Consider the following 24616-nt stretch of genomic DNA (forward strand, 5'->3'; position numbering starts at 1 on the left):
TAACACAAGTACCATATTACTTTATCCTAAATTAAAAATAAAATTATTTTCTTTACCTTTGTTGTATGGCCATTTACTTTTTCTCATTGTGTTGCACCCAGTCTCTAGATTCTGCTTTCCTTCGTCTTTCTCTTGCCAGGGTTTCCTGTCCATCACCGATGGCTTTTCATCTTTCCCTCACCCTTGTTCTCCACATGCCCCTTCCTCTTATTCTCCAGTCTTTCCCTACTCTGTCCTCTCCCTCTTTCCATCCAGCGTCTCCTTTTTCTCCCTACCCTTCCATCCAGTGTCTGCCCTCTTTCTCTCCTCATTCTTCCACCCATCTACCCTCTCTCCTGATCCTTTCATCTAGTGTCTCTATCTCCCCTCTCCTTCCATCTGTCTATCTATCCTTTTCTGTTCAGTCTCCCCTCTCTCTTTCCACATCCTTCCAGTCTCTCCCCTTTCATCCATCTCCCCTCTTTCTCTCCCTATCCTCCCATGTCCAGCAGCTCTCTCCCTTCCCTCCAGTCCCTTCTTCCTCTTCCTCCCTTGTCCAGCAGCTCTCCAGCCCCTTCCTCCTCTCCCCCTTCAAACCATGCCTGTGACTTTCACCATATTTTTGTCTCTCCATCAGCAACACAAAACCTCCTATTCTCTTACAGGAACTCCAAACCTGCTACCTAAACATAATTTAAATTCCTTACTCCTCAGTCTTCCAGGGATGCTTATCGGTAGCTGGCATTTTACATATTCTCCCTGCCAGAAATTCTGCAAGCAACTGCTATGTATGCGATTAAAGATGTCAGTTTCCCACTTTACGTTTGCAGGATTTTGAAAGTAACAACAAAGTAACTGGAGTTTGGCACTGCTTGCATAAATTGTAGTGTCTCTACCCACAAACGCCCTTTACGTTAAAAGATATGCATTCCTGACCCAAGAAGGGTCCGGGTAAAACATTTTGCTTACAGTCCAATTACTAAGTTTTTGTTGAAAGTTTTCCCCCAACCCAAGCACAGCCATTTTCCCTCCAGGCCCGCCCATCCACATCCTTCGCAAGCTGTCACTGCCCTTTTGTCCCGCGGAGGCAGCGTTCAGTGTTTCCATCCTGCCCTGTCTTCCCCAAGCTCCGCTGCAAGTGCATTCTCTTTTTCGCCCGTCGCGCTGCGCTGCTATACACACAGGCAGCTTCGCTCCCCCCCTGCTGCGTTCATCTGGCCCTAAGCAGGAAGTGCATCAGAGAGGGCCAGATGGACGCGGCAGGGAGGAGCGAAGCTGCCTGTGTGTAGGAAATTAAAGGACTTATAATAGGAGGTAAGGAACATAGAGTGTCCTTGTTTGCAGATGATCTTTTGATATTGACTCAAGGTACAAGAAAAGCCCAAATGGCTTTACAGGAGCAAATGGCAGAATATGAAGCTTGTTGGGATTCAGAGCTAACCCCACTAAGACAGAGATTTTGAATATATCCCTTCCAAAAGGGGAGGAGACGAATCTTTGGAAATGTTTTCCCTTTCAATGGGTTTAGTATTTCGGTATCAAACTTGGGGCGGACTGGGAGACACTCTGTAGTTGGTACCGAGATTTAGAGAGGTGGGATTAATTAATACCGTTCAGGCTAGGAAGGATGAAGGCAGTGAGAATGATGGTTCTCCTTAAATTTTTATATTTATTCCAAGTTCTCCCTGTTGAACTACCTCATAGAAAGATAATTTGCTTTATATAGGGAAGGAAGAGATCCAGAGTAGCCCAGGAGGCTGTGTTCCAATCTAAAGGGAATGGGGCGATGGATATACCCAATCTGGGAAAATACTACCAAGCTGCACAACCTAAGGCAGTGTTAGAGTAGCAGGTACCCCCAACCCAACCCAAACAATGGGTGCTAGCAGAACAAGAGGCCAGTACGTTTCAGTTGAAGTTTCTCTCCTGGGCAGCTAGCATGCTCAAACACATTCAAGAGGTCCAAAACCCGTTTACGAGGACCACTAAGAATAAGACATGGGACATACAAGCTAGGCAATAGCTTGTTTCAAAGATGGGAAAGACATGGTCTTCTCTATTTTGGTCAATTTATAGGAGATAATCAAATTCTACATTTTGGAACGTTACAAGTTCACTATCAACTGGCAGCTAGAGATGTTATTCCCTTACCTTCAAGATAAACATTTAATTCAGGTAGAACAACTAATAGCAGGGGGTGGAGGCCTGACGTTGGCTTTTGAAAATTTAGTGGGTGGACAAGTTGGTAGGGGTTATATGTCTTTGGTTTATGGGCTCCTCAACACCTTAGATAAATGGAAGGCTACCTACAGGGGGGCATGGGAGAGGGATCAAGAGAGTTTTCTATGAAGAACTGAAAAGATATCTTCTTGCGATCTCATAAATTGTCACATGCACCTCACATTATTGAGAACGGTCTTAAGGTACTGGTGAGATGGCATTACTCTTTATTTATTTATTGCATTTGTATCCCACATTTTCCCACCTATTTGCGGGCTCAGTGTGGCTTACAATACATTGTGAATGATGGAAATACAATTTGTTACAGTGCGATTATGGGTTACATTGTGAGGAGTTTTGGGAAGACAAAGTCAAAGTCAAAACATCATTTGGGGAATAGAACAATGGAATGTAACAATGGGGAAATGATAAGGCGATAGAACAATAGCAAGAGAACATAGGGTATAATAATTTTTATCTGTGGGTAGAATTTTAAGTGTGGTGAAAATACGGGGGAAGAGAATTCTGAAGAGAGTGTATTGGTGCATTTCTATTAGTGTGTATGGTCTTCATGTGTTTTGATCCTTGCAGTAAATTTTCTCAAAGAAATGAGTTTTCAAAAGTTTGCGGAAGTCGGTTTATTCGAAGATTGTCCTCAGGTTCCGTGGCAGTGTATTCCAGAATTGCGTGCTCATATAAGAGAAGGTTGATGCATGCAGTACTTTGTATTTTATGCCTTTGCACATAGGGAAGTGGAGATTGAGGAAAGTTCGGGAAGATCTTTTAGCGTTTCTGGGTGGCAAGTCTATTAAATCAGACATGTATGCAGGGGCTTCACCGTGAATGATCTTGTGAACCAAGGTGCATACTTTAAAGGTGATGCGTTCCTTGAGTGGGAGCCAGTGTAATTTCTCACGTAAGGGTTTTGCACTTTCGTATTTTGGTTTTCCGAAGAGGAGTCTGGCTGCTGTATTCTGGGCTGTTTGAAGTTTCCTCAGTATTTGCTCTTTGCAGCCTGTGTATAGTGAGTTGCAGTAATCCAGATGACTGAGTACGAGTGATTGCACTAGGCTGCGGAAGACAGATCTTGGAAAGAATGGTCTTATTCTTTTCAGTTTCCACATGGAGTAGAACATCTTTTTGGTTGTGTTGTTCGCATGAGTCTCAAGTGTTAGGTGGCGGTCAATGGTGACTCCAAGGATTTTTAAAGTTTCTGCGATTGGCAGATTTAGTTTAGGTGTGTTTACAGCGGTAAATTTATTCGTGTTGTATTGGGAGGTAAGTATGAGGCATTGAGTTTTTTCTGCGTTCAGTTTCAATCGGAATGCATCTGCCCAGGTGTTCATGATGTTTAGACTTTGGTTGATTTCGTTGGAGATTTCGTTAATGTCTTGTTTGAAAGGGATATATATCGTTACATCATCGGCATATATGTAAGGGTTGAGGTTATGGTTTGATAGAAGTTTTGCCAAGGGGATCATCATTAGGTTGAAAATAGTTGGCGAGAGGGGGGATCCCTGCAGTACTCCACATTCAGGTGTCCATGCAGCAGACGTAGTTGAATTTGATGTGACCTGGTATAAGCTTAAAGTTAAGAACCCCTTGAACCAGTTTAGGACATTGCCTCCGATGCCAAAATATTCAAGTATGTGTAGTAGGATTCCGTGGTCAACCATATCAAAGGCACTTGACATGTCAAATTGTAAGAGGAGTATATTGGCGCTGGTTGCGATCATTTGTTTAAATTTGGTCATTAGGGTAATTAATACTGTTTCTGTGCTGTGATTTGACCGGAATCCTGATTGGGCATCATGCAGTATTGAGAACTTGTTAAGATAGTTTGTGAGTTGTTTGGTTACCATCCCTTCGGTTATTTTGGTTATTAGTGGTATAGATGCTACTGGTCGGTAGTTAGTTATTTCGCTTGCGTTTTTCTTTGTGTCTTTGGGTATTGGTGTAAGTAGGATTTTTCCTTTGGGAAAAGTCCAATTTGTAGCGTGAAGTTCACGTGGTTCGTTAGGTCTGTTATAAATTGTTGGGGAGCTGATTTCATGAGGTTGTTTGGGCAGATACCTAGTTTGCATTGGGATTTGGCAAATCTTTTGAGCGTTTTAGAGATGAGGTCCTCTGACAGTGATTCGAATTCGGTCCAGATCCTGTCTGCTGGATATATTCCATCTTCTGGGTCTAGGCAGTTTAGGAGTGTGGTGTATTCAGTAGGGCTGGTGGGTATTTTAAGTCGTAATTGTATAATTTTCTCCTTGAAGTATTTCGCGAGGTCGTCGACCCCCTGGTGTATCTTTGTTGTTGTTTGTAACTGGTGTGGTGTCTAGCAATTTGTTTACAAGGTAGAAGAGTTTGTGTGTGCCTTTGTAGTTTGGTCCAATCATTTTTTTGTAGTGTAGTCTTTTGATCTGTTTTATGGTATATTTGTATTTCCTCCTAAGTGATTTCCAGGCATTCAGTGTGTGTTCATCTTTCTTTTTGTTCCATGCACGTTCTAGCTTTCTGACTTGTGTTTTTAGTTCTTTCAGCTCCTCGGTGAACCATGGATTTGATTTTTTCCTATGTGATGTTCTGGTTTGGATTGGGGCAATTGTGTCTAATGTTGTCTTACATATGTCATCCCATTCTTGGAGGAATTGAATGGTGTCTGTATTTGTTGACCATTCATTTTGGTAGACTTGTTGCCAGAATGTTGTGGGGTCTATTTTTCCTCTCGTGGTGTATGTTGTTCGTTCATGTTTGTTGACTGCGTTTCTGTGTATTTTTCGCCAGTGGAGACATAGGCTTTATGGTGGTCTGTCCATGGTGTGGGTGTCCATCTTGTGTCTGTAAGTAGGAGAGTTGAGTCTGGGTCGAATTTGTGTGTAATGATGTCTAGTGTGTGTCCTTTTACATGTGTTGGTTGAGTATTAGGTGCATGTAAATCCCAGAGTTTTAAGAATTCTTTGCATTCTTGTGTGCCTGTTGAGGTGTCGTCTTCGAGGTGTAGGTTGATATCTCCCATTATGAGGATGTTTGAGGCAGAGACACATGTGTTCGAGATGAAGTCCATGAGTTGCGTTTGGGAGTCTTTCCATTTTCCTGGTGGTCTGTAGAATAGGATTGCGCTGAGGTGTCCTTGTAGGTTCGGATGAGTGATTCTTGTCGAGGCGATTTCGAGTTGAGGTGATGTGGATTTGCCAGTGGTTGTGATGGTGAACTCGGATTTGTAGATTATAGCTATTCCGCCACCTCTTTTTCCATTTCTTGTCCAGTGGGTGATTTTGTATTCTGGTGGCTATGATGGCGGGGCCTGTAGGGCCGTGGAACCATGTTTCCGTGATGAATAGAAGGTCTAGATTCTCTATGGTGATCCAGTCTAGTATGTCTACTGAGTTGCTTACTGCTGATCTAGCGTTGATGTATCCTATTCAGATTGAGCGGTATGGTTCTGTAGGGAGGCTAGATGTGTTTATTTTTATTAGTTGTCCGTTTCTTCGGTGGTTGAATTTGTCGTCGTCGGTTTTTTTTTTCTCTCTTTCTGTTGGTGGTGTTCCTATGTGGGGATTTTTCCTTTTGGTTGGTTATTGTATTTTTGGTCTGGTGAGTTGTTAGTAGGTTGTATATAAAGTTTGTGAATTGCGGTTGGGTTGTTGTTGATGTTGGGGGGTGGTCCATGCGTGGTCGATTATAGGAATGAGATAGATTATTATCAGTAGCTTGTTAGTGTTCATGTTTTTGATGTAATGCACCTAGAAACAGTTATAATCAGGCACTAAAAGCAATACATTTAGAAACAATTATAAGCAGGCATTAAAATCAATGCAATTGAGACATATAGGTTGGTCAGATTCTAGGGTTACTTACTACAGTGGTTGTAGCAAACATTAATTAATTAATTAATTAATCGATTTGTTAATTAATTAATTGATTTGATTACTTTATTTATTTTTTTGTCTATTAGATTGTAAGCTCTTTGAGCAGTGACTGTCTTTCTTCTATGTTTGTGCAGCGCTGCGTATGCCTTGTAGTGCTATAGAAGTGATAAGTAGTAGTAGTAGTAGTCTCTTGTAACCAGAGCTAATATTGTGATGTCATAATGCCTCAGGCCACCAATAAGAGCCAACCTCATCAGTGATGTCACAATGGCTTGACTGTCCTATACTTGGCTCACTTTTATTACATAGCTCTTTGAGCAGGGACTGTCTTTCTTCTATGTTTGTGCAGCGCTGCGTATGCCTTGTAGCGCTATAGAAATGCTAAATAGTAGTATATAATCAGAGTGTCTATGCATGCAATTTATCATAGGAGTTTTTGCTACAATGTTGCAGCAGACAAACAAGCAAAGAGCTAACTTGTGCAGGCATGCAATTATCTGCATAGATCCATGATATGTCTCTAAATAAGATATCAGTGATATCAGTAGTTTTTGTGGTCGGTGTTTGTGGGAGTGTTGGGCAGTGTTGGTGATATAAGTAGTGTGTCAGCAGTTTTATCAATTGGTCCGTAACATTGGTTGGATAAGCTGGATCGGATGAATTGGAGCAAGCTGGAACAGGTGGGTGGGAACAAGCTGGGATAGGTTAGCTGGAACCCGCTGGAACAGATGGATTGAAGCAATTGGAACTGACGGGCGGGAACAAGCTGGAGTAGATGGATGAACAGGCTGGAACAGTCTACTTGGGGTAAGCTGGAAAAGTTGGATGGGGGCAAGCTAGAACCGATGAACTGGCACAATTGGAGCAGGCTGTAGTAGATGGGCTGGAGCGAGCTGGAATGGGCGACCTGGAGCGAGCTGGAACAGAAGATGGCGGATCAGCAAGACTGGGGCACGCCGGAGTATGCGGATTGAGAGAGGCAGCAGCAAAGGCAGAGAAAAGCAGAGCAGTGGTCTGGAACTAGCCGAATTGGAACAGGCCGGAGCCGAAGGACTAGGGCAGGCTGGTGGCAAGGCAAGGCAAGGATCAGAGCCAGCAGGGATCACAAAGATATGGGCAGTGGGTCTGAGGGAGAGGATCAGCACGAGGGCCTAGGGATTAGCTTCCCCAGGTCACCTGGTTCCCCAGGCTCCTTCTCCTCTCAGAGGATTAACATCAGGGTCTATGGGCTAGCTGCCCCAGGTCTCCTGGTTATCCACGCCAAAGGAGCTGGGCTGCAATCGAGGAGCAGCACTTCCAGCCGCCAATCGCTCGTTATCTCGCCTCCACCTTGCCGATCACCCGCCGCCTCACTCTCACCTCAATCTCCCGGCTCACGTTGTTCCATTTGCTAGGCTGCAGAAACGATCGTCCCGTTTCCGCTGTTCACTACCTCTCGCCTGCACCGCCCATCTCTCACCTCTCCGTCCTCCTGCCCGATCGGGTTCTACTGCTGGGCTTCACTGCTTGATCCGGCCAGCGACGACACGCAGAAAGCGCAGGATGCTCAGGTAACCTGTGATGGCGCTTTGGAGGACTCGATCCCAGAGGTTTCTGCACAGATCTCCTCGTCTCCGACTCTGACTCGCTTCTCACGGTGACGGCCTCGTGGAGGGCCTGACTCACTCACCGTTCTTGCGGTATTCCGGTGAGTTTCCACCTCTCCTTCCGCTTTTTGTCTTTCTCCTTTGGCAGTTCCCGTTGCAGAGGAGATATTCCACCTCCTTGTTCTCAGCGGGGTCTCCTGGATCGCGATTACTATCTGACCCCGAAGATCGTGCCAAATTGGCGGCCTTGTGGGAGAGCCCGACTCACTCGCCGTTTTTGTGGAATCCCGGGGAGTTTTTACCTCTATCTCCGCTTTCGGATTCCTCCTGCTGTGGTCCCCGCTCCCGAGGAGATATTTCACCTCCTTATCCTCAGCGGGGTCTGCCGGGTCACGTTCTCTGGTCGGTCCCAGCGATCATCGGCGGAGCTCCCTAGCTAGGCGTCCGATCAGGTCGCCATCTTAGCGATAATCTAGACTGCAAGCCATTATGAGGAAAGGGGATGGTTTATGTTGGAGAGGGTGTAGCTGGAGGGGGACATATACTCACTTCTGGTGGGAATGTCCTAAGGTCCAGAAATTATGGAAGGAGGTATCTGCATATGGGCAACAGTTACTCGAGACTCATATGGCGTGTACTATGGAAAATGCCCTACTAAGTGGGAGAGTGGAAGGGATAACAGGAGCTATGGATAAATTAATGCTATTGGTTTTTACAGCAACTCGACTGTTTATTGCCTCACATTGGCATATACAGGACATGCCAAAACAGACTGTATATTATATGTAAACAAAATGTGGGGTGATTTCTCCAGTTGGAAGGACAATCTGAGTTTTGGGGAGGGGAGTGAGGGGAAGGGGAGAGATAAGGGATGGGGAGGGTCTACTTTTAGTTTGTTGTGTAACAAAATGTACACTTGTTCTTAATTTTTTCTGTTAAGAGATGCTGTCAGTTATTTTGCTAGAAAATTAATAAACATAAAGTTAGAAATAGCAGTCGCGTCTTCCCGTGGCAGCCTGCATGAGGTTGTGGCCGCCATTTTGGAATTGAGAATGGCATCATTACGATAAACTGCATTATATACTGTAATTTGCATTAACCTATCAGCAACACAAAATGTCCATGACCAAGTCAAACTGAACCATGTTCATCAGTCATGTCCCTCCACAACAGTGCAGAAGACTCTCCACCTCCAGCAGCGCTTTCAACAGTACAGATTTCTCAACCCCAAGACACTCTAGGATGAAGGGTTTTGCAGACCAGATCCTACCGCTGGGATACCCTATCCGTGCCTCCTCCGTCTCCAGTTTAATCTGTCCAAAGTAGGGAAACAGACAGAGGGAGGAGAAGAGGAGATGACAACCTTTTATCTGACCAGCGCTGAATTCCTGAATGATTCCAGCTGACTTTGGTAAAGATGTGCAGGAGGAATTCTATACTTACCTGTTATAGAAGGCAGGGTCTGTTCAGACATCTGCGATTCAGGATTTTCCATGAAGGGGACATCTTCCTCTTGTTTAATACTCAGTGAGAACACAGATGTTACAATTGGAAGGTCTGTAATGAGAAAACACATTCAAAAGGATTCACGAGGTATCTGATAACACTAAATTAGGAAACTGATTTTAAGTGTCCAAATGTTTGATGTTATTGACCCATCTCCTGTGATCTAAAAATGCAAAGCCCATTAAATCCAAAACATTTACTTACTGTTGAAGTCATTTGGATTTTCTTTTCCCTCCCTCTCAATTTGTCGAGTGAAATATTTCTCATCTTCCTTTTTAATCTTGAATATAACATCAGGATTAACAACTGAATAACCTGTTAATAAGAAGTAGGAAATTACATTTAAATTGTTTGTAGAATCCCTTGGGAGGTTCCCTCTGCTTCATGCTTTGAAGGAGCAGTGCGTGAATTGTGCATGGAGATCTGTGTATAGGTATCTTGGGGTGTGTGTATTTGACCGACAAAGCTTGGAGAGAAGAGGCAGCAGTGGCCCAACACTTGATTAAGATTATATCATAGAGGTTTTCTGGTATAGAGATTTCTCTTCGTTCCCTCCTAGGTGGAGGCATTGCAGCTGCCAATCTTCTGGTTACCATTTGGAGAGGTTATACGTTGTACAGTATAGTTGACTTGTGTGCAGCCGATATGTCATGACCTTATGCAGAAGTCTCAGAGGAAATCTCTCTCTGGTCTTCTGTATAGGAATGGGAGAGAGACTCCTGCTGGTGCTGTGTGAAGCCTCTAGTTTAAGTTGTACATTTTATCTTACAACAGAGAGCAGCATCTTTTGCAGATCCTGTAGCAGTGGTGTCTTTCATAGGCTCCTACTGCATATGGGATGGCATCAGAAGCCAGGATCTTAAATTTCAGGTGCCCATGGTATCTAGTTCCTGTGATTTTTATGTGCTTGTGTGGTAGATGACAGAAAACACATATTTACCTCGTGAGATGAGGATGTCATGAATCTCCTTGATGACCTTCTTGTACAGCTCCTTCTGCCATTCTCCCAGAAGGTCCCAGTCCGCTTCCAAGAAAGAAGCAGCAACATCCTTGAATGTGACCAATGACTAGAACAGCAAACAGGACACCCTACATCAAAGTGTTATTATTTCTTCATTTCATTTTAATAAATATACACCTATCAACATACTTCTAGATTGTTTACAACAAACATATGTAATAGTTCACATAAAAAGAAATAATACAAACAGAAAATCATTCAAAATAAAATTGTTAAGCAGAAGAAAAACAGTGAAGGCTTTATTTTTTTCCCAAAAAATCAAATAATGCTACTCCCACTGCAACTTCAAGGGTAAACTGTTCCAGTTGTATACATCATACTGAAAACACACACTGTCTCATGGAAGTTTTATACCACAGCACTGCTAAGAAGAACGAAGGTTTCTAGAAGGAAGATGTTTAAGTAGTGTGCGATATTTTACAGGTGTCCAATGCAACTCCCTCAGAATGGATGAACTAGGCATTAAATGGGCAATTCTAAAATGAGGGAGGCGAGAGGATGTCACATTCGTAAAACCCCCTAGGGGAAGAAGTTTGCTGCTTAATGTGTTGTGATTGCATTATCTCTTTGATCTGCCCTCATCGAATAACGACTTCAAATTATTGCCTAATCTGTGTTGTTGGGAGGGTACCTGGGTGGGTAGGGTAATACAATCCCGTAGCCAAAGCACCCTCAAGGCCTCAACTACAAGGGACATATTCTTTGCTGATGCACGTAGCAAATCATAAAGGCCATCAGCCAGGAAAGAAGAGCCCATCTCCAACTTCACCAACTGCTGCACTAAATCAGCCCTGTCCAAGACCGAATCTGCCCAGCGAAAGCAAGCGTGGGCCACTAGCCACGCACAACGGACGCTTGCAGCACTAGAGATGATAAATCAAAACTACACTTAAGGAAGACTCTAAGAATCCAGGGAATCTTCCTCTTCCAGCTCACTAAAAACCTCCTCTGAGCCCGGGAGGGAAACGGCATCCAGATCCTCAGCCCAATCCAGGCGAGGTCTTTTGGCTACCACTGGGAGCATCAGCTCTGGCTGGACCTGTCTTCCAGGCCTATTAGAAGGTTCAGACAAACTCAGGAGGGAGCCCCATCCCTCCTGAGCATTCACTGGCCAAAAGAGGCCCAGACCGAATATCTTCCTACAACAACTGAGGCGGCCCTGCAGTGCGGGAACCGCCGAAAACGGAGCCACCGCTGGTGAACCCATTGGCAGGGCAGCCTCTGTTCCAGCCATTCTTGCTGCGCTGTGCTCCACAGTCAAATTGGGTGGAGTCGCAGAGAACGACTTTGGCTCATCATGAGAAAGCCGGCACTGTGATCCAGGCACCTCAACCCCTGGTGTGCACACGAGTGGCAGCGGAAGAGCTTGGCTGCATACATCACCGCAGTAAAATAGGAGGGAGAAAAGATGCGACCCCACCCTACAAACCAAGCAAAAACAACTTCCCCTCCAGCACAGAATCAACACTCTGCTCTCCCGGATAGCCAAAACGTACCGGCACTGAGTCTGGTGCTGTTTACTCTCTCTTTTTTTCTTTTTAAACTTGAGCTCTGCTGCTGAAGGCTGAGCAAGGCACTCAAGGCTCCCGCACAGACACGGCAACAGAGGCACAAAGCTGTCCACTCCAGAGAGCAGAGAATGGGGAGGGACCTGGCCACCTGTGTTTAACACCCCAAGTAGAAACGGGGCCCCACTGGACCCACACTCCAGAACCCCAGAAGCACTACAAGGGACCAGGCACAGGGTTTTTATTTCCAGGCTAAAAACTCAAGAAGAAGAAAAGCCCCCAAAGAAAAAACAACCACGGAGCACCAAAGCACTCCCTAGGGCCCAACAGACCGGTTAGGCTGCACAGACTGCCACGTCTGCCCTCTGCTGGAGAATGAGAAATACTGGCTGGTTGGCGTTCTGCACAGGACAGATATACAGGGGTCCTTTTACTAAGCTGTGGTAAGACTGTACGCATGTGCAGTGCAGGCCCAAATGAGACTACTGTCAGGCCAGCACAGATGTAATTTCAGATTTGGCGCGTGCCCACAACGCGTGGATGAATTATTTATTTCCACCTATGCACCGGTTCCGGCGGTAATCGGCACTTGGCGCACGCCGAATGGTCAGCACGTGTGTAGTGCGTGAGCCCTTACCGCTAGACCAATGGGTGGCGTTAAGGGCTCAGGCCGGTTTTAAGACGAGCATTGGTTTTATTTTTCCTGCAAGTCCTTTTCCCGTCCCAGTAAATAAATGTCCTTTTTTGTAGACACAGTAAAAACTGGCCCAGCGCGTGCCCAAAACACGCGCCTACACTACCACAGGCCACGAAAAGGGCCCCCACAGTGTTCAAAGTCAGGTGTTCTCAGTCTCCCTCTGCTGGTAGCATGTAAAACGCAAGCGTCTTAACCGGTCTGGAGGGTTGTTGAGGAAATATAGAATATTAAGGTAATCAAATGAAGATAAAATCAACAATTCTGTCAGCATACAAAACCATCCGACGTGTGAAGATGAAGCAGCAAATAAAGTTAAAAAAACAAACACATTACAAAAACCTGTGGGTGAAATATCAGCAGAGTCAAGTACTAAACCTAGATAACAGATTTGATGCTGAATTGGAATAGGTTCAAGAAAGGAGGGTAAAGACAAAAATGCAGCTGATCAGTAGGTACCACCATCATCTCAGTCTTTTAGGCCATTCTGACCACACTGTGCTGAGATCTCACTAAAATGCTCAACTATCTGTGACTGATGAGAGCCAGGAGACTTAGAAAAATTGACAAACAATACTCTGTCACAAAAGATCACATAAAGAGGACTAATAGATGTCAAATAATACAGCAGAAAACACAGAACCCCCAGAGACCCCCCCCCCATACTAAACCACTGCAACTCGCCCTGGGGAAAAAAGAAAAACATATGAAAAAAACTATGAGTCCTTCTGCACTTCCCGCATCAGACTATGAAGACAGAACCTGGAATTTGCTCCCCTATTTATCCTAAGTACATCCCTCTTCCTACCTCTCCAATATACTCTCCCATACTAAACAACACGCTAATCCCATAACACACCCCTCTCCCACTCCCCTACCTCTACCATTCTCCTTCCTTGCCCACCTTACCTACCCACATCTAAACGAACACCTCTTTATTCACTTTATTACATCTGTATCCATTCTATGTTATGTAAACCTGATGTAGCATGTAAGCCGCATTGAATCTGCTAATGAGTGGGAAAGTGCGGGGTATAAGCCTTACAAATAAATAATAAATAAATAAATGGAGAGTGAAGACTGCTAACTATCCCTGACAACTACTAAGCAAGTTGTAAATACAGTACAGAGAAAAAACACACTTTGAAATGTCTGTATACAAATCCTAGAAGCCTGAAAAATTAAGATGGGAGAGTTAGAGTTTGTTGCACTAAATGAAAAGACCTCATATAACAGGCATATAAGGGTAGAAATTACATCATCATGACAGAGTGGATTAAACTGGAGAGTGTTGGGGCTATATGTTAACGAGGAAATTGAGTGAAACAGAGTAAAAATTCAGCAGGAAACCGATTGCAAAGTGGATACAGAGAGGTCAGAAACAGTGAGAGATATAGGGAAGATTATAAAAATTAACAAAGGATGAGAGACAATAGATACTAAAGATGAAGAGATCAGACAGAGCGACATGGGATAAGGGTGAGGGAGAATAAGAGAAAGAAGAAATGAAAAACAAAACAAAAAAAAGAGAACACAAATGAAAGAAGAAAAGTAAAAATATGAAAAATAGAACAAACACATTATCTACACAAGAGTTAGAAATCAGAGGTTGTGATAATAACACCTCATTCTCACTATCCCTGGTCCACAGGAAGGAATCTTTCTTATAGGAAAGGTTTGTATCACCTCATTACTAGCTTTAATCGTAGCTTCATCGCATGCTTCAGGCAGTTCCTCACATCTGCCTGTTGTGGTCAGATTTCCTGTTTCCTCAGATCCCCGAGGCTGAGTTCTGAATCCTTTTTGGTCAAATTGGATTAAAATGTCAGGCCTGACATTGTAGAAACCTATTATAAGAAAAAGACAGCAAAATATGTGGGGTTTTTTTTAAGTTACCACAGAATTATTCACAGGCACCTCCACTGGTACAGAATTTAAAAAAAAAAGAAAGAGGGGTACTGCTGTAATAATGATCATCATCAAAAATGTATTCTAGAAATAGCCCGATATTTTCATGCTGTGGTGAGCAACTCCTTTCTCAACAGCTACAAACAGATGTGTTATACACACTAATACTGCATATATATAATGGAAATGTCTGTCATCACAAGTTTTGTTGGCGATTCGATTATTAGGCATATAGATAGCTGGGTGGATGCTGGACGTGAGGATCGTCTGGACACTTGCCTGCCTGGTGCGAAAGGTGACGGATCTCATGCGTCACCTAGATAGGATTTTAGATAGTATTGGGGAGGAGCCAGCTGTCTTGGTACATGTGGGTACCAATGACATAGGAAAATGTGGGAGAGAGGTTCTGGAAGCCAAATTTAGGCTCTTAGGGTACAAAGCTCAAATCCAGAATCTCTAGGGTAGCATTTTCTTTTTTTTTAATTTTATTTTATTGAATTTTCCTTACATTTATGTAAAAAGCATAAATTGGAATTAAAGAAATATACATTCTGTTTGAAATAATCAGTCAGGCAAAATGTCAATTATATTAGTCCACATTAAATAATCCAAGAACTAGGTACTTAAAGTTAACAAGGCTGAAACAGTATTTTCTATCACAGCCTATTTACAGCAGGAAGGACAAGAATCCAAATCGGGGCAGCCGATGAAGCGTACAATTCAAAGTTAATAACACATTACTCTTTACTAACTATAAATTCCATAAGTTTTCCTGGTTCAAAAAAAATATAATTTGTGGATTCTAAAGAAATATAACATTTACAAGGAAATTTAAGTATGAAGGTCCCACCCAATTGGAGGACCCTTGCTTTCAGTAGTAAAAATTCTTTTCTTCTTTTTTGTGTCTCTCGAGAGAGATCAGGAAAGACTTGAATTTTGAGCCAAGAAAAGGTGTAGAGATATGACGAAAAAAAAGTCTAAATATATTATTTCGGTCCAATTCTAATGCAAAAGACGCTAACAACGTTGTCCTTTCCGTGATAACTTCCATAGAATTCTCCAAAAATTGTGTTAAATTTAAGTCGGTCTGAGGAGGTTGTAAATTGGAAGCTCCAGCACCAGAAATGTATAATACTCTAGTCAAAGGGGGAAAAGCTTCTGAGGGAAGCCCCAGAACTTCAACAAAATATCTTTTTAACATTTCTTTAGCTGGAGTCAAAGGAGACTTAGGAAAGTTCAAAAAACGAAGGTTATTCCTCCTCAATTGGTTCTCCATATAGTCAATTTTCTTCCTTTGAATGTTATTATCTTTAATAACAGCCAACATAGAGTTTTTAGTGGAAATTACCTCAGTTTCAAGGACATCAATCCTAGTCGTCTGTTCAGAGACCTTACCCAAAAGCTCAGAATGAGCCTGAGACAGTTTCCTCACATCTCCTCGAAGATTTTCAGCTACTTGCAGTAACGTGTTGTTCAAGCCCTGAATCGCCTCCCAAATGGAGTCCATTGTCACAATCGCTGGTCTTACGATCTCCCCGATACAAACGGAGGGCTCGTTCCGGTATCGCTCGGGCTGTGAGGCTTGTGGCGTCAAACCCGTTAGCGAGGATGTTTCCAACGGAGACGAGGTCGCTATGGGGTCTCCACTGCTAACCGCAGGGGCTACACTTCCGAAAGCTCCCGCGAGTTGTCTCTCCATAGTCAACAGATCCCCTCCAGGTCTCGGGGGTGTTGCCGTCAAAGGGGGACTTAACGTCACTCCCTCAACGCTGAGGTCCGAAGTCTCCGTCGGACCCCTCGAAGCGCCGATTTGTGTTCTCTGTACCAGCGGTCCCGATTCCTCCAGCGTCGTCTGTCGGGTGGAAAGGGCTTTAACCAAACCTGTGGAGCCAGGTACACTGGTTTTATCCTTTCTCTTCCCCATAACTATAAAAAGAAATGCCCACTCGCAATTTGGCGTTAGAAAGACAGGGACTGCTGTTCATGCGTCCTTCCTAATCGCCATCTTGGATCCCTAACCTAGGGTAGCATTTTCTAAAGTGCTACCCGTTCCACGCGCAGGGCCCAAGAGACAGGCTGAGCTCCGGAGACTCAATGCATGGATGAGACGATGGTGCACGGAGGAGGGTTTTAGATTTGTTAGGAACTGGGCAACATTCTGGGGAAGGGGGAGCCTATTCCGAAAGGATGGGCTCCACCTTAACCAGGGTGGGACCAGGCTGATCGGCGTTTAAAAAGGAGATAGAGCAGCTTTTAAACTAGAAACTGGGGGAAGGCCTACAGTCGCTCAAAAGCGCATGGTTCGGGATAAGGTATCTTTCAAAGATATCACCAAAACAGGGAAGATAGGGTATCCCGATCAGGTGTCCTTATCAGACAAAGGATTGCAAATTAATACTGTCAAGTACTGAGCATGATGTAAATAGGAACAACAAACATAATTTGAAATGTCTATATGCAAATGTCAGAAGCCTAAGAAATTGAGCCTGCCAAAAGTGGGAAAGCGCGGGGTACAAATGTAACAAAAATAAAATAAATAAGATGGGAGAGTTAGAATATATTGCACTAAATGAAAAATTAGATACAATAGGAATCTCTGAGACCTGGTGGAAGGAGGATAAACAGTGGGACACTGTCATAACGGGGTGCAAATTATATCGTAGCAATAGGGTGGATTGAATTGGTGGAGGGGTAGCACTGTATGTTAAGGAGGGCCTTGAATCAAATAGATTAATGGTGATGGGGCCACTTGATAACAGTGATCATAATATGATCAGCTTTGATATTAGCTTTGGAGTAAGTATAAACAGGAAATCAAAAACATTAGCGTTTAACTTTCAAAAAGGAGACTATGATAAAATAAGAAGAGTGAAAAAAAAAAAAAACTTAGAGGAGCGGCTGCGAGGGTCAAAAATTTACATCAGATGTGGATGCTGTTCAAAAATAAATACCATCCTGGAAGCCCAGGTCAAATATATTACGTGTTTTAAAAATGGAGGATGGAAGATATTTCAAGCGGACGAGTCGGAGAAACTTACTGACTTCACGGTAAACCTGGAGGACGTAATGGGGCAGTTCAGCAAACTGAAGAGCAGCAAATCTCCTGGACCGGATGGTATTCATCCTAGACTACTGATAGAACTGAAAAATGAGCTTGCGGAGCTACTGCTAGTGATATGCAATTTATCCTTAAAATCGAGCGTGGTACTGGAAGATTGGAGGGTGGCCAATGTAACGCCCATTTTTAAAAAAGGTTCCAGGGGAGATCCGGGAAATTATAGACCGGTGAGTCTGACGTCGGTGCCGGGGAAAATGGTAGAGACTATTATCAAAAACAAAATTACAGAGCACATCCAAGTACACGGCTTTTGTGTGGGAAAATCTTGCCTGACCAATTTACTTCAATTCTTTGAAGGAGTAAATAAACATGTGGACAAAGGGGAGATGGTTGATATTATGTATCTGGATTTTCAAAAGGCGTTTGACAAGGTACCTCATGAAAGGCTACAGAGGAAATTGGAGGGTCTCGGGATAGGAGGAAAAGTCCTATTGTGGATTAAAAACTGGTTGAAGGATAGGAAACACAGAGTGGGGTTAAATGGGCAGTATTCACAATGGAGAAGAGTAGTTAGTGGCGTTCCTCAGGGGTCTGTACTAGGACCCCTGCTTTTTAATATATTTATAAATGATTTAGAGATGGGAGTAACTAGTGAGGTAATTAAATTTGCTGATGACACAAAGTTATTCAAAGTCGTTAACTCGCAACAGGATTGTGAAAAATTACAGAAGCACCTTACGAGACTGGGAGACTGGGCAGCTAAATGGCAGATGACATTTAATGTGAGCAAGTGCAAGGTGATGCATGTGGGAAAAAAAGAACCCAAATTATAGCTACGTCATGCAAGGTTCCACGTTAGGAGTTACGGACCAAGAAAAGGATCTGGGTGTCGTCATCGATAATACACTGAAACCTTCTGCTCAGTGTGCTGCTGCGGCTCGGAAAGCGAATAGAATGTTGGGTATTATTAGGAAAGGTATGGAAAACAGGTGTGAGGATGTTATAATGCCGTTGTCTCGCTCCATGGTGCGACCGCACCTTGAGTATTGTGTTCAATTCTGGTCGCCGCATCTCAAGAAAGATATAGTGGAATTGGAAAAGGTGTAGAAGGGCGACTAAAATGATAGCGGGGATGGGACGACTTCCCTAAGAAGAAAGACTAAGGAGGCTATGGCTTTTCAGCTTGGAGAAGAGACGGCTGAGGGGAGACATGATAGAGGTATATAAAATAATGAGTGGAGTGGAACAGGTGGATGTGAAACGTCTGTTCACACTTTCCAAAAATACTAGGACTAGGGGGCATGCGATGAAACTACAGTGTAGTAAATTTAAAACAAATTGGAGAAAATCTTTCTTCACCCAACGTGTAATTAAACTCTGGAATTCATTGCCGGAGAACGTGGTGAAGGCGGTTAGCTTGGCAGAGTTTAAAAAGGGGTTAGACGGTTTCCTAAAGGACAAGTCCATAAACCGCTACTAAATGGACTTGGGAAAAATCCACAATTCCAGGAATAACATGTATAGAATGTTTGTACGTTTGGGAAGCTTGCCAGGTGCCCTTGGCCTGTATTGGCCGCTGTCGTGGACAGGATGCTGCGCTCGATGGACCTTTGGTCTTTTCCCAGTGTGGCATTACTTATGTAGTAATAGCAATGCTGCTCAATTACACACCACGGCAGTATCTGCTTTACAGAGAAAATAATGGCTTCTTATCCCACCAGCTCTGAATTCCTAAATAATCTTGGCTGATTTTATTAAGATGTGCAGGAGGAATTTTATACTTACTTGTTACAGTAGGGTGAGTCTGTTCAGACGTCTCTGATTTAGGAGGATCCATCATGGAGAGATCTTCCTCTTGTTTAACACCGAGTGAGATCACAGATGTTACAACTGGAAGGTCTGTTAAGAGAAAATACATTAGAAGGAGTCATCAAAGATACAATAATACTAAATTAGGAAATGGACTTTAAGTCTCTAAATGCCTGGAGACTTTGATCTGAAAATTCAGAGACCTTCAACCCCAAAACATTTACTTACTCTTAATGAGATCATCTGGGTTTTCTTTTTCCTCCCACTCAAAATGTTGAGTGAAATATTTCTCGTCTTCGTTCTTAATCTTGAATATGACATCAGGATTAACAATTGAATAACCTATAAGTAAGAAGGAAAATAGCTTTTAAATTTGTATGTAGAAGCCCTGGAGAGGTTCCATCTGTTTCCTGTTGTGAACAAGCAGTTCTCAGTTAGGCGCTGTTGATAGAATAGTGTTTTGTGCCGGGATCGGCGACCAATTTTGGGTGCAAGGATTTACACCCACTGAAATCTGGTTTATACTCTTACACAAAAGTTGTAGTTCTCAGGAAGAAGGGTCAAAATGTTGTTGTACAGAAAAGGGAGACAGACTGCAGCTGGTCTTGTATGAAGCCTCCAGTTTAAGGTAAACATTTTATCTTTTGCAACAGAAGCCAGGTCTCAATTTCAGGTGCCCTCGGGACCTGGTAGCTGGGATTTTTCCAGCTCTGATAAAATAAGTGGAGTGGAGGAGTGGCCTAGTGGTTAGGGTGGTGGACTTTGGTCCTGGGGAACTGAGGAACTGAGTTCGATTCCCGGCACAGGCAGCTCCTTGTGACTATGGGCAAGTCACTTAACCCTCCATTGCCCGCCGCATTGAGCCTGCCATGAGTGGGAAAGCGCGGGGTACAAATGTAACAAAAAAGAAATAAATAAATAACAGCACCCATTCCATTAATGTGCCTGTGTGGTAGATTATAAAAAAAGACATATTTACCTCTTGAGATGAGGATGTCATGAACCTCCTTGATGACCTTCTTGTACAGCTCCTTCTGCCATTCTCCCAGAATGTCCCAGTCCACTTCCAAGAAATAAGCAGCCACATCTTTGAACAAGGCCTGGAACAACAGACAAGACACTGTCAGTCACAGTTTCATTAAAATGTTTACCTTGTTGGGTAGACAGTACTGGATGGACCGTGCAGGTCTTTATTCGCCATCATCTACTATGTTACTATGTTTGTGTAACAGACTTTGTTATATGACCTCAGCCAGTAAGATCAGAGCTCCAGTACATTATAGTATGAAGAGAGTTCTGTCCCCTTAAATCTCCAATATTTTGAACAGACTTCCTGGTCCTTACACTGGAAATCTCTCATGTTGACTGATGTAGCAGTTGGAAGGAGGAGGCAGCAACAACTGAAGAGGTAGGAGATAAAGAGGCAGTGGGTTAGTGTAGCTAAGGTTGGAGAAAGAACAGGAGACGGCATGATGTCACAAAGCTGAAGCTGGTTTAGCCCAACAGCCGCCATATTGGTACACAGAAAACAAAGCAAACAATCAGCTGTTGTATCCACACTGTCATGGTAAACTGTTATTTTATCTCCGTTATATTTAGAAACATGACGGTGTGTGCAGCATATGTACACAGAGGAACTGTCACAACGGAATAAGCTTTCATCAGTTAGAGTAGTAATTTGTCCTAAATCACTATCACTGTGTCATTTTGAGGATTTGTATCGGGTGCTGAGATTTTTTCACCTAGTAAAGGACCACCAAAATAGACATCATGTTATGAGAATCAGGTGATCAACATTCAGAGGTTTTTTTTAATTTCTAAGTGCAAAGGATTTTCTAAACTTTAATTAGGGGGTGGTGGCTTGCCTGAGGCAATAGTGTGAGGTGGAGCTGCCCTCTGCCGTTGTCAACTTGCAGAGGGAGGAGCCCTCCTGTGAGGGCGAGTCGGTGCCGATTCCAACAGGCACCCTATTGGACACCCGCAGATATCAAGGGTTCTGTTGCCTTGAAAAGATTTGCGTCACGGGTGTGAGGCCACAGGACATGCCAAAAGGGGCGTGCCATAAGGTGCACACCCTGCCCCTTGGGAGTTTTGACTCTATACTATAATTCTCAAAGGGGAAGCATAAACTGAAGCTGAAGACAGCGACTCCAAGTGTCCCGGGTCCTATGGACAAACACCTGATTTCTTCTGGACCATCAACTGATCAGGTATTCTCTCCCCTTGGAGCTTCTTTGAGCTCACCGGAGCAGACACCACCTCTCCATCCCTTTTCCTGTCAGATAGGGGCTTCCCAGGAGTTGCCCATTCCTCAGGCTGGAAGTTCAGTTGGAAGAAGCAGTTTCATCATTAACTTTTGTCAAGTTGCCAACAGCTATTCAGGCACCCTATGCTTGGAATAAACTTCCTGAGCCCTTACGCCAAGCCCCCTCCCTACCCATCTTCAAATCCTTGCTCAAAGCCCACCTCTTCAATGTTGCTTTCGGCACCTAACCTTTATACCTATTCAGGAAATCTAGACTGCCCCTATTTGACTGACTGTACATCAAGTAGTAGTAGTAGTAGTACCTACCCCAATTCAGCAGCCTTCCGCTATTGAGAACCACCAGGAAATGACGTTAAGAGATTTATGGGATTCAATTCAGCTTGTGGAGAGTATTTTCAAGTCCACTGTTTCTCAGATTGCAGTTTTTCTCAAGTGGTGGTAAACAAATTGGAGAATGTAGATTCTAATACGCAATGTTTTGATAAGAGCGTATCCGATGTTCAGAAGCAAATAGAATGTTAGGTATTTATTAGGAAAGGAATGGAAAATGAAAATAAGAATGTTATAATGCCTTTGTATCACTCCACAGTGCGACCGCACCTCAAATACTGTGTGCAATTCTGGTCACAGCATCTCAAAAAAGATACAGCGGAATTCGAAAATTTACAGAGAAAGGCAACGAAAAAGATAACAGGGATGTGACGACTCCCCTATGAGGAAAGGCTAAAGCAGCTAAGGCTCTTCAGCTTGGAGAAGAGGCAGCAGAGGGGAGATATGAAAGAGGTCAATAAAATAATGAGTGGAATGGAACGGGTGGATGTGAATCGCTTGTTTACTCTTTCTGGAAATACTATGACTAGGGGACACACAATGAAACTATTAAGTAGTAAATTTAAAACAAATCGGAGAAAATATTTCTTCCTCCATGTGTAATTAAACTCTGGAATTCATTGAAAGAAAATGTGGTAAAAGCAGTTACCTTAGCAAGGTTCTGAAAAAGGTTTGGCTAACTTCCTTAAAAGAAAAAGTCCAAAAGCCATTATTAAGATGGACTTGGGGAAAATCCACTGCTTATTTCTAGGATAAACAGATTAAATCTATTTTACTGTTTTGGGACCTTGCCAGGTACTTGTAAACTGGTTTGGCCACTGTTGGAAAACAGGATACTGGGCATTATGGACCTTCAGTTTGTCCCAGTCTGGCAACATTGTCCTACTATGGCACCATTCATGTGCATTTCTCCCTCTCCCTCTTGCCTTCCATCCATATGCATTTTCCCCTCTGCCTTGTCTTCTACACACACTTTCCTTCTATCCTCCTCTCCCTTCCCTTCCTTCCATTTGTATTCTTACTTCCCTTCCATGTGCATTTCCCCCTCTCCTCTTTCTTTTCCTTCATGTGGATCCCCCCACTTCACTTCCATCCATATGTAGAATCTTCCCCTCTGCCTTCCATCCATGTGCAACTTCTGGCCCCCACCCTGTTCCCCCCTAGGAGTCCCACATGCCTTCCTACCTCCCACTGTCCCCCTCCTCAGCAGCATTGGCAAGTAGGGTTGGCAGTCTTGCTCTCTCCAGCTGGCCTGAAGCTTTCCCTCTGCTGCCTCCTTCCCACATGGCAACAGAGGGAAGGATCCTAGGGCTGGCTGTAAACCGCTTTAATCTATTGGTTACTTTTGCAGTATATTGTTTTAATAAACATAAACTAGACCTACTGCTTCACTTGACATGGACAAATAAGGAGAGAGAAGAGAAAGCTGGAAAAGCTGCACAGAAATATTTTCCTTTTAGTGCTGGAACCCTGGGTACAAGAGGAGAGAGAATAATTTCTTACCTGATCAGGAACCAGGGCAGACATTTCCCTGCTGTTTCTCCTCTGAATTCTGCAGGTGCTGCTGTATAGATTCAAGCTGGAGATTTCCCTTTTCCTGGAAAGATAAATAAAACAGGAGGAGGTTGAGCTGATTCCACGTCTCAGATAAATTCCCTCTGCAAATCTGAGACTGGGTCTTGCAGGGATTTCCAGATCCCAGAGACAGCAAGTTTTGTAGACACTAGATAAAGAAAGAACAGTCAACAAAGCATGTTCAGAGCTCCTCCCCCTGGTGTGGTCAAGGAGATGGCATGATGTGAAAAGGCTGAAGCCACTTCATCCAAGGACGTTTTCATTCTCCCAAATGCAGCCACCGCCATCTTGGTACACCCAACACAACATACTTGATAGGATAATAAGCTCTGCCTAGTAACTTCAGGTCACATAATGGGTCATGCATGCTACTTGGGTGAGGTGTTTCTGGGATTTCTTACCTCCTTAAAGTGCATCTGCATAGGTGGTCGGTGGCCCAACTGTTTGGGGAGGCTAAAGGGGCGGAGTTAGGGGTGGGGTCAGGGGCGGAGCTTACATACATAATTGTCTGACAACACACAGAAAAAAAAAAAAAGTAAAAATAAAATAGCCACAATTCATACCTTTTATTAAATTTATGTAACCCGGTGGGTTATATTTATTTTTTTTTATTTTTACCTGGGCTCTCAGAGATTGTTGGTGGTCAGTGCTGTGCCTCCAGAAGCAGTTCTGGACTTCCTGCATGGAGCTGCGCTGTCTGCGGCTTGCCCCAATGCTCTGAGTGGTGGCTAAAAGTCTGGAAATGTATTTAGATGTGTGTTTAAACATGTGAAAGGTGCACTGTATGTGTGGTTTGTATGTGTTGGATTTGATCAGACAAAGAAAGTTCTAAAACTGATTTTTCTGTGTGCTGTTTAAGTATATGAAAGGGAATTTCTCTGCAAGTGTTTGAGCTCTGAGTGCAGTTGAAGTGAGCTGGAGGCAGTGGCGTAGCAAGGGGGGGCGGTCCGCCCCGGGTGTCAGCTCAGAGGGGGGGGCTCCCTGCCAGCTCCCCCCCCCTTGGCGAATCGACACCCCCCCCCAGACCAGCTCCTGCACCCTACCTTTAAAAATACTATCGGGAGGCGAGGCGCAGCGCCTCGCGCCTGCCCTGCACGTAAAAGAAATGTGGACTGTCGGGTCTTCCCTCGCTCTATCTGTCCCGCCCTCCGCTGATGCAACTTCCTATTTCCGCAAGGTCGGGACAGACAGAGCGAGAGAAGACTCGACGGTCCAGATTTCTTTTATGTGCAGGGCAGGCGCGAGGCGATGCGCCTCGCCTCCCGATATTCTTTTTAAAGGTAGGGTGCGGGA

At 43.8% G+C, this 24616-nt stretch overlaps 2 protein-coding genes across 2 annotated transcripts in view; both read right to left on the reverse strand.

The window, feature by feature from the left end:
* LOC115465473 overlaps window positions 1–24616 on the reverse strand; it is a 253686-nt gene that overhangs the window by 176559 nt on the left and 52511 nt on the right. The window contains exons 11-14 of the mRNA XM_030196004.1: window positions 19129–19242; window positions 15681–16211; window positions 14072–14224; window positions 9092–9205 (exon numbers count right to left, since the gene is read on the reverse strand). Of these exons, the coding sequence (XP_030051864.1) occupies window positions 9092–9205; window positions 14072–14224; window positions 15681–16211; window positions 19129–19242 (912 nt within the window). The remainder of the gene's footprint in view (window positions 1–9091; window positions 9206–14071; window positions 14225–15680; window positions 16212–19128; window positions 19243–24616) is intronic.
* On the reverse strand, window positions 10051–23459 carry LOC115465244 (zinc finger protein 669-like). The gene is made up of 4 exons (XM_030195650.1): window positions 23252–23459; window positions 19129–19242; window positions 14064–14224; window positions 10051–10221 (listed from the first exon to the last, which is right to left on the reverse strand). The coding sequence occupies exons 2-4, from the start codon at window positions 19181–19183 to the stop codon at window positions 10054–10056; spliced, it is 384 nt and encodes a 127-aa protein (XP_030051510.1). The 5' UTR covers window positions 19184–19242; window positions 23252–23459; the 3' UTR covers window positions 10051–10053.

The sequence above is a fragment of the Microcaecilia unicolor genome, chromosome 1, assembly GCF_901765095.1.
Source record: "Microcaecilia unicolor chromosome 1, aMicUni1.1, whole genome shotgun sequence".
Taxonomy (NCBI): domain Eukaryota; kingdom Metazoa; phylum Chordata; class Amphibia; order Gymnophiona; family Siphonopidae; genus Microcaecilia; species Microcaecilia unicolor.